This window comes from Sceloporus occidentalis, unplaced genomic scaffold (assembly GCF_023333645.1).
Source record: "Sceloporus occidentalis isolate IW3139 unplaced genomic scaffold, rSceOcc1.0.p SCAF_53, whole genome shotgun sequence".
In the NCBI taxonomy this organism is placed as follows: domain Eukaryota; kingdom Metazoa; phylum Chordata; class Lepidosauria; order Squamata; family Phrynosomatidae; genus Sceloporus; species Sceloporus occidentalis.
Window position 1 is genome coordinate 4,248,684 of NW_028317033.1, and position 10,113 is coordinate 4,258,796.

General features: G+C 44.5%; 1 protein-coding gene across 1 annotated transcript in view; it reads right to left on the reverse strand.

The window, feature by feature from the left end:
• LOC149288242 (phosphatidylinositol 3,4,5-trisphosphate 5-phosphatase 1-like) overlaps positions 1-8,619 on the reverse strand; it is a 34,971-nt gene extending 26,352 nt beyond the window's left edge. Inside the window, exons 1-2 of the mRNA XM_089491987.1 lie at positions 8,486-8,619; positions 6,977-7,040 (exon numbers count right to left, since the gene is read on the reverse strand). Coding sequence (XP_089348113.1) covers positions 6,977-7,040; positions 8,486-8,619 — 198 coding nt within the window. The remainder of the gene's footprint in view (positions 1-6,976; positions 7,041-8,485) is intronic.
• Between the last annotated feature and the right edge of the window lie 1,494 nt (positions 8,620-10,113).

Below are 10,113 nucleotides of genomic sequence, written 5' to 3' on the forward strand. Positions count from 1 at the left end.
CAAATTCAGGAGGGCGTTTTATCTCTGGATAAGTAAACATTAAATAAATCAGTTTATTACTACAGTAAGTACAGTGCACACCGACACCCAGACATACACACACCAGGACAGCCTCTACCATACTGAAGCATAAAACACTATGTTCTACGCTGCTTTGTCATTAACTCCCCCTGTCATTAATCCCCTTGTGTATTGATGCCCCAGCTAGGTCCTCCTTTAGTATTGATTACTGTCTTCCCCTCACAACACAACCTTGGGTATTGCCCCATTTGTGCATTTATTCCCCCACACCCTTGGGTATTGCCCCCCCAGCATTGATTTATGTGATACCCCAGCTAACCCCCTCCCTTGATGCCCCTAACACTTTTGTGAAGCACACTTGTCTATTATTGATTCCCCCCCCACTGCCATGTGTATTACCCCCAGCCACCCCCTCCTTTTGTATTATTTAATGAAAAAATTTAATGAAGGCAAACCCCTCTCCTTTGAATATGGGTCTGCTTTCCTCTTTAACCCCATTACTATATTTTGGTAATACTAATACCGGTACTTAAAGTTTAGTGTTTTTTGTCCTGCTCTCCTCGACGACATGACAGTCCTTTCCCTGTCACGAGGAGCTCTTCGTCCCACCCCACAACATGTTCTACACAGCCGCCATGTGGCTGCAGCGTAAGACAGCCGCTGAGCGGCTACGAGCAAAATTCAAGGCGGCCACTGCGCGGCCGTCACGCAATGCGCCGCCCAACGGCCTTCGTCCCACCCCCGCAAAAGGGGGCAAGAGCAGCGGCAAGGCCATTGGGCGGCGCGTTGTGTGCACACCAGCCGCTTTAATTTCATTAGTGGCCGGTGGAGGCGGACTGGCGGCCGCGCAATGGCCGCTTTGAACTTTCCATGCAGCCGCTCAGCGGCTGTCTTATGCTGCAGCCGCACAGGGGCTGTGTTGAACATGTTGTGGGGTGGGACGAAGAGCTGCGGCACCGTCAGCCCGCCTCCACCGGCCACTGATGAAATTAAAGCGGTTGCTGTGCACGCAACGCGCCGCCCAATGGCCTTCGTCCCACCCCTTTTGTGGGGTGGGACGAAGAGCAGCGGAAAGGCCATTGGGTGGCGCGTTGTGTGCACACCAGCCGCTTTAATTTCATCAGTGGCCAGTGGAGGTGGACAGTCGGCCGCGCAATGGCCGATTTGAAGCTTGCTCGCAGCCGCTCAGCGGCTGTCTTACGTTGCAGCCGCATGTGTTGTGTATTTACAACACTTACGGCCGCTTTGAATGCTGGCCGACCGGGCGGAGCGGCCCACGGACCGGTTGGCCCACCGGGAAATTTCCCGGTATCCCTGTGGGCCAGTCCGGCCCTGCAGAGCAGGGTCATTGAGTGCTGAGGCTAATGGTTCATAAAAGTCATCAACGCTTTCCTGATTCTATAGCTGAAGCGTTCCAAACTTCCACTGGCATTTCAGAACAAAAACTTTGTTGTGGGAGCATCATGGAATGGGTTTCCGTGGCAGAGCAGCTGCATGCAAGCCTCACATCAATGCCAAGCTTTAGATTGAGTAGTGCAAAGTAGAGGACTGCATTGGGAGTTGGGATAGGGAACAAGAATGTTCCGGGCAGTCTTGCTGGTGTTGCAGGCGGTCAGGCACTGTACCTGCGGGTCCCGGTAATCCCGCGCAGTCCCGCAAGGCTGCCTTCTCGCTGCTCCCTTACAGTGTCTCCTCTCTTGCTCCGCCCAGGAACAAAACTGAGTTACGTGATGTGATGTCACTTCCTGTGGCCCTGCCTTGTTCCTGGGCGGAGCAAGAGAAGAGATGCTGTGAGGGAGCAACTCGAGGGCAGCCTTGCGGGACTGCGCGGGAATCTGCAGGTCAGGTAAGGAGGTGGGCTTAATTGGCCACAAATGTGGCAGGAGCGGGCGGGATTGGCCACAAATGTGGCGGGAGTGGAACGCCCACATTGCGGGAGCGGGCGGATTGGTCAAAAAATCAGCGGGAGCGGGATTCAAATAACAGTCCCGCGCATGGGCTCTAGTGTAAAGCATGTCGTCACTGGACTGGAACAGTGGAAATGTGTTCTGTAGAGTGATGAATCATGACTTGGGCACTATATATTAACATACAGCGTAAACACTTAAATAAGACACAGGAGACTTGAGGTCGTTGGAAAAGTGTAAGGCCACAGCGCTTTATTACTGTGACAAATGCAAGAAAATAAATTAAGAAAATATGAGATCGGTTATGCCATCAAATAACATGTAAAACCATAACAATCGCTAAATAACATTTTGTAGGGATATCCCGCCAAATACCACACGGAGACCGTTGGGTCGGAACACCCTACCCTTGAAAAGTTTCCCCAGGGACTGAACCCGTGAAGAAATTACAATGAACATAAAATGTTGGTATAACAACCAATTGTAAACATAGCATACCTATCTCTAAAATTCCGCCCAAAAAAACCCCAGTCAGATACAGAAAGATGAATTAAAAATGGGGAGGGAGGGCGGGGATTCACTGATTACAATGCTGGTTAATAGTATCCGACCAGTGGCGGGAAAAACGGTCCCCTAAATAGCCACCCAAACCCCACCTAAAGGGTCGAGGAACCCCATAGGATGTCCTTTAAATGACCCCTTAAATCCTAACCTAGCATGCTTGCTGTTAATCTAGGCCCAGTCATGCAGCCCTTCCTCTTAGCATCCAGGGCTTGTCTCGCTTCTCTGTTTAGTAGTTTGATAGGTGGGTTTGGCGGATGCCGGCAGGCCTACAAACTTACACGTTGACCCCCCTTCCCCCCATATTCCTTAGTTCACCTTTCTAAGTCTCTCTCCTGCAATACTTACTGGTCCATCCCTAACAACGGCACTTTTACATCTTGTGTAATACACCCTAATTCATTCTAGATTGTAAATTTGTTTGAGCAGGGCTCACCTATTGCTTCTGTAAATCAAATTCTTATGTTATATACTACTCGTTATGTCCTGTGTACCCCATTGCTGCAAAATCTGATGGTGTTATATAGAACAGTAAATAATAATAAAGGAAAAAGTTTACCATCACATAATCTTACTTTATGTTTCAAAGTTACGTTATAATTTTGTGTGTGTGGTTTCCACTCCTTTGACAGGCTCTTGGGCTGTGCTCTGTCTAAATTTAACATGCAAAACTGCTGTGGTTTCGGAAAGGAGGAAGAAGGACAAGTGACAGTTGCTGAGTGCATTATTGGGAGTGAGCCTTATGTATATAAATGCTAATGTATATACAAGTGTTTTGCGTACAATTTCTGAGTGTGTATTTTATTAAATTGTGTGATAGAGGGAATTCATTAAAGTTTATGTGCTAAGACAGCGGAAGTGAAAATGTGTGTACGGCAGAGGAAAGACTGTATACATGACAGATGCTTCTGCGTACGAGTGTAATGGAGAACATGCTCTGTATATCTCTGCTGAGAATTAGGGTAGTCAAACATAAGCTATAGCCTCATGTTTAGAATATCATGGCTTTGATTAAAAATTAATAAGATTCATTTATAGCTAAAGATGACACAACACTCATATTCAGCACTCCTCGCTTTTATTTCATGTCAAAATCCAGGGCCGTAGGAAGGGTGAGGAGAGGGAGGAACTCACCTCGGGCGCAACTGCGAAGGGGTTCACAGCCGCCCGATCAGCAGCTGCAGCCTCCAGGACTGGTTGGAGAGATCACCGATATCTCTAACCAACCCAACATTAAGGTTGCCATTCAAATGAATGCGTTCTAGGGGCCCCGTGGAGAATAACATTGCTGCCAGCCTAAAAAAACAGTAGCATATCTATAGAGGAGGGGGCGAGCAGAGAGGCTACTTCCCTTGGGACGGTCTTCAGGGGAGTGCTGAGGCAGCTGCACGATTGTGCTCTCAACAACCAGCCCTGCTCATGGGGCGCCCCCGTGGGCAGTGCGCCCCCAATTATCTGGACTGGTTGGGGAGATCACAATCCCCCTCTAACCGGACCAACATTAGGGAGCGTGGGGTCTGTCACTTCAGACCTCAGCTTCCTGCTCCTTTCCTAATGACTACGCTGGGATATGACGTCACCCTGGCGCTCTGCATCAATAGCCAGCGCATAGTGATGAGGGAGCACTAAAGCAGAGGCCTGGAGTCACAGACCTCACGCTCCCATGACAGGATGGAAGATAGAGATGATGGATGATGGAAGATGAGAAAAGTAAGAAATGGGGAGAAAGGGGTGTAAGCGTGTGTGTATATGTGTGTGTTTGTAAGCTTGTGTGTGTGTATGGGCAGTATATGTGTAAGAGCAGTGTAGGTATTTGTGTGTTTGTAAGCTGGTGTGTGTGTGTATATGTGTGTGTAAAGGCAGGGGAGTGTGAGGGCAGTGTATACATCTGTGTATGGACAGGCTTGTGTAAGGGCAGTGTATGTGTTTATGGGCATGCGTGTGTAAAGGTAGTGTGTATGGGTAGGTGTGTGTAAGTACAGTGAATGTGTATATGCATGTTAATGGGCAGGTGTGTGTATGGGCAGTATATGTGTATGGGCAGTGTGTGTGTATGTAAGAGCAGTGTAGGTATTTGTATGTTTGAAAGCTGGTGTGTGTGTATGTGTGTTAAGGCAGGGTTGTGTAAGGGCAGTGTATGTGTATATGTGTGTTAATGGGCAGGTGTATGTAAGGGCAGTCGTGTGTATATGTGTGTTAATGGGCAGGTGTGTGTAAAGGCAGCGTGTATGTGTGTGTTTATGGACAGGTGTGTGTAAAGACAGTAAAAGGAGCTAGCTACAGCTCTGTCAAAATCCTATACATGTTCCCCCATGAATTGGCACCTCTTCCTCAATTCTACACTGGATATTGCCATACGCTTCGGGCAGCGTGGGTTTTTCATTTTGGCAGGGGGTGCTGCCTGTAAATTAAAGGAACTCTCTTGCCATTATATTCTATCTCATTGTAAATGCATGGAAATCCCACCAATGTATTTATGTTACCAGCTCATTCAACTGAACACATCTCCTACTTGCCACTATGCACACTTGCATGGACATCCACAAAATGTTTTCCAGTGGGCTGCAAAATGTTGGTCCTATCACAGTCATGAAGCATAGGCAGGAAAGGGTGGCATTGTCAGAGAATTTCCAGGGGATGGCACTACTGTGGACACCCATAGATGTCCACTACACTCTTCGCCAACCAGCTTCATTTTTGCTTTGTGCAATTGCTCCAGGTGGTCCAATGAGAACCTTTCCATGCGCAGAATGTGGGCAGCCTCCTGACACTTATTGGCTACTTCAAGCAGCCAAAAGTAACACAAAAACCTAACCATAGAGGGGGTAGTATGCATAGCTCTGGAACTGCAGCTTCTCTTAATGGTAAATACCGGTACTTTTATTTTTTATTTCCCATCCAGCCTAAATGATATATACTAAGGTACTTGCAAACTACTTTAAAATGCATTCTTCATTGACGTGACTGTATGAGACACTAGTCATTTTAAGAACCCTATGGAATCTTAATATGATTAATATGAGCTCCTTTATTACTCTCTGGTTTCATCTCGCAAGCTTTCTATGTTTAATTTAAGGACATGGCCCCGGAAGTAAAATTTATAGACAAGCTCTGGCTGTTGTAAGTCTTCTTAATGACAGAGTAACCTTTTATATACATAATCCCTGTAATTACCTACATGATATTAAATGCAAATGAATATCTGGCTTTAATAAACAATACAAAAGAGGAACAAGTATATAATGTCAAGTATGTTCAGGAGAAATGCCCATAAAGTACAGTGCACAATGCAGGCTTCATTAATTTAGATTCAGGACCCTTTATATCTTACTACAAACTACATGCAGACTCTAGCAGACTCTAGCTATGACGTCACGTAAAGGTTCATAGAACACATTGCTCGGTAGCTAAAGATGAACACGTACCAGATTACTGACTACTTTGGGACCTGCTGTGACTACACTAAAATGATGATTTACCAACAGAGGTCAATTTGTAACAAATTACGGTTACTGGGGCGGTTTGTGGGGACAGCTGATAGCTCTATTCTCTCTGGGGTTCAGGTTAAATGTATGGGTGCACTTGGACTTATAAGGTATTTGCATTTATACAGTGGTCTGTGGGTGAGGCACATGGAAGTGAAAACATTAATCTTTGCTACATTAAAGAGGACCTGATACTTATCGATATTCTACAACAACTTAATGGTGCTCAAAGAAAATGAATATATACATACAATACTTATACATGTGTATACCCCAATGGGACCAGTTCATAACATCCTGTCCCCAAAATCTGCATGATAACCACTTCCCTGTTAATACTTTCCTCGCTTTTGTGGAAGCTGAAGTGGTGAATGTACCATGCTGTATCAAACATGTGGAAACAGTAATAGTACTCAATTTATTGTCTGAAGCCATTATGCACATTATTTCAGCATGTCGGTGTAACGCATCATTATGTTGGGAAATGACGTGTTCAAATCCCCCTGGGACGCTCTTTTTCCATCCCATGTACATCCTAATGCTAGAAATGTGGAGCTTTAAGTGTTAGTGCTAAGGGTTTGCTCCATAGTTACGTGCTGGGCAGTAAACGGCACCTTATCTATGTCACACTGGGCTAGGGTAAAAGCATCTGTGCTGGGAGATATACCCATGCAAGGGTATAGTGGTCGTGATGGCACAGTCTGTGACAATCTCTTTTTCTGTCCCACCAATAAATTGTAAGCTTCCAAGAGCAGGATTCTATTCTCCTTCTCTACCAGTCTTCTTATTGTCAACTTTGTCATAATTGTAAATTTAAAGTTAAAGACGGGCTGCACCTCCTGTAAACCATTAGCACTTCCGGCTGCATTGTACCGGTTTATCTCCATAACAATGGACATCCCCATAACCTATATACATACCTGGGAACCCAGTTAGCCAGAACCTGGATGTTCCCAGGTATACCTATATATCACGCGGGGACTACGAGACGTGGAGACTGACCTGCACCGACAGCTGCTGCTCCGAGTTCTGTAGAATCCTGTAGGTATACACACAATTCTGACATCTGCAAAGACAAAGCAACTAATAGTTCAGAGTCATCTTAGCCAACAGGTGGTTACAACTACTACACCTTTTGTTTTACATATAGAGAAGACTGAAAAATAAGATTTTGCTTCAAACATAGAAAAACAAACATTTTACAATTAAAATTTTGGTAAGATGTACAGATTTCATTATACGACTTCTATAGCATTCCATTTCCAATATAGCAGAACTTTTTTAATTATGCCAATTATTTGGGAACCGAATGCCTGGGAGATGGCAATTAGTGTGAGAAAAAAGGTAAAGACGGAGTAGGGAAGTTGGGTTAAAATTGAGATAACAGACAGAATTACTGTTTTAGGGATGACCAAGGGAGAAAAAGAGAGAGGATTCTGGTGAGAGGGACTAAAAAACTGAGAAATGAATAGTGAATATTAGTTAAAGGTGGGGCAAATGGATTAGTTAGAGAACGATAGTGGAAAGGCGACCTTACAAATCTAAAAAAGAGGAAGAGAGAACATCTGCAATATAGTTTAGAATGCAGAAGAGCAGGTCAGGTAACATCACTCATATGCAGACAGAACATCAGTATACAAAACCTAGTATGAAACTGCGTCAATCCAAATAGTGCAGCAATGCAAGAAACACTGCTAGGGGTGAGGAGGGAGAATTCAAGGAAAAAAGGAAAATTAGCGAAAATATGGCTGCTATCTACCGCTGCCATAAGCGGACGGAACATCAGTGACATGGGGGAAGGATGGAGGACAGAGCCCTTTAGTGGACAAAGAAAGCCTGGGACAAAATGGTTACTACTATAATTGATTGATTGGGAATGAAAGAATTGAGGAAATATGGTTATAGAGACCAGGGCAGTGGATTAGTAATATCAGAGAAAAAAGTCACATTTTATTCCTTCAGCCCTTGGTGTGGGAGATTTTTCCTAGTAAACCGACGCAGTAGAAATTCATACATTGAGTAACATTAATCACATTGTAAGAACTAAGGTCAGGATTACGGTCCGTCCTTTCCTTGTAAACGCAGACATCAATGCTTTCCACTAAGGTAGCTTCAACTGATGTTTCAGGACACGGTGAGCAGAGCGTGAACTTAAAAAAAGCGACTGCAAATTCCAAAGAGAATGAACACTAAGTACAGGTAACTTGCAACTCCTACCACCTTCAGGCAGCCATATGTCGATATCAGCTAGAGGGCAGCAGGTTGCCAAATTGTTCTGTATTTATCCCTATCAGATGGCAGAATACAGACCAAAGCAGCTGAAATCAACCAATGCACACCAGTCCATATAACCCTAACACCTGTGTAACGTATTACCCTGCAGGCTTCACAACTCATACTGCACCTAGGAATAAATCCCCTATTACAACACTAACAACGTATGCATCGCTTTGGACAATGCATGCCAAACAAGTAACGCATGGCGAGTAGACAACAAGAAGTATGACTTACAGCACACACAATGCATATGCACGGCAGACGGATTCACTGTCTCGCACTAAGTAACTCCCATCCTTTCCAGCTTGTGACAGCAGATCCTCAGCCCTGGAACGAGTGATGTTTCCATGGTACCAGCTGTTAGACATCTCAGGAAGTGTCAGTTAGATGCACTGTTTGCGGAGCACCCCCTCAGACTGCATCCACTCCAGTGCCTTCTCAGTTTTTGGTGGGGCTTGCAGGCTCTGCACTTGCTCCGAATGCCAAAATGTTGTCCCCAACTTCTCTTGTTCTGCGCCTGTTACACTCAGTTTCCTGTTTTAAGCACTGAGATGTAAAGGAAACAGAAACACGGGGACTTCCTTATTGTAACCGCAGAGAAGGAGGGGGTGGCAGAAAGCCATGATCAATTTACTCTAAAACACAATTCTCCTGCACTTTTAAAGCAATAGCGTTTTCTGAGCTGCTCCGCGCACCAACATCCAGCACTCTACTGCACCCACATTAAAGACTCCTTCCAAACTCCCTCCCTATCCCCAAATTAACACTCCCAGCCAGTCATTCCCTGCACCCACACCAAACGCTCCTTGTAAAATGATTCTATATACTCACATCACTCACTGCAAAATTACTCTCAGCACCTTGTAAAATGTCCACTAAGACCAGAGACTCTAGTGAGGATTAAAACCGCCTCTGTAGACCCTTCTGTACACACAAACTATTTTATGTAAGATTACGCCAAACTAAAATATACTGAATTTGAACCACGTATCCTGTGAACTCGTATAAACCATCCCTCTTTGAGGTTAAAAAGAAACTGGTCTCAGACATGGATTATCTGTGGATGGATGACTTGTCATGGAAAAGTTAAGAATTAGCTTCATGTTCCCTTAAGCTATTATCGTTACAATAACGTGATGACCATTTTACAATGTTACCGGTCTCTCTCTCTCTCTATCTATATATATATATATATATATATATATATATATATATATATATATAGATAAACTTGCAACCCAATAAACTCATTAAGTATGTCATTAATCATGTGTATTTTGATTTACCCATCAACTGGAACTAGAAGTATTGATAATAGCTAAGCCTTTGTTAATGTGACAGTAAATACACATAGGCTGACATGTGCCAAAACATTAGACCTTACCTCAATATGTTTCGTACCAAAGTGCTTACTAGTAACCAAAAATCAAAATCTTGCCTGCCTGTGCCAAGATGACCCGTGAGTCAGCAGTCAAGCAGGCTCTTACACCTTAATAATCTTACCACAGTGTTGACAGACAGAGTAAACATAGAATTTAATAGCAGATAAGAATCATTCGGCCCACCTAGTCTACCTGTTTTTCGTGCTCTAAATATTTACTAGCACCTTAAGCTCTACAACGTCTGGGAGGTTGCTCCACTTATTTATCCCCCGTCAGTCAAGTAAAATTCCTTACCTTGCAATTAAGTCAAGTTTATAAACTATACTTATGACTATGGGTGATCAGGCTCTCTGCCCTATGGACCAGTTAAAAGAGAGATTACTGGTGTTCCCAACTGGGCCATTAACACAATGGAGGACTGTACTGTGGCAGCACAGCTGGGAGGGTGGTTGGTGGAACTGCCCTGAGTTAGGCCTAGAG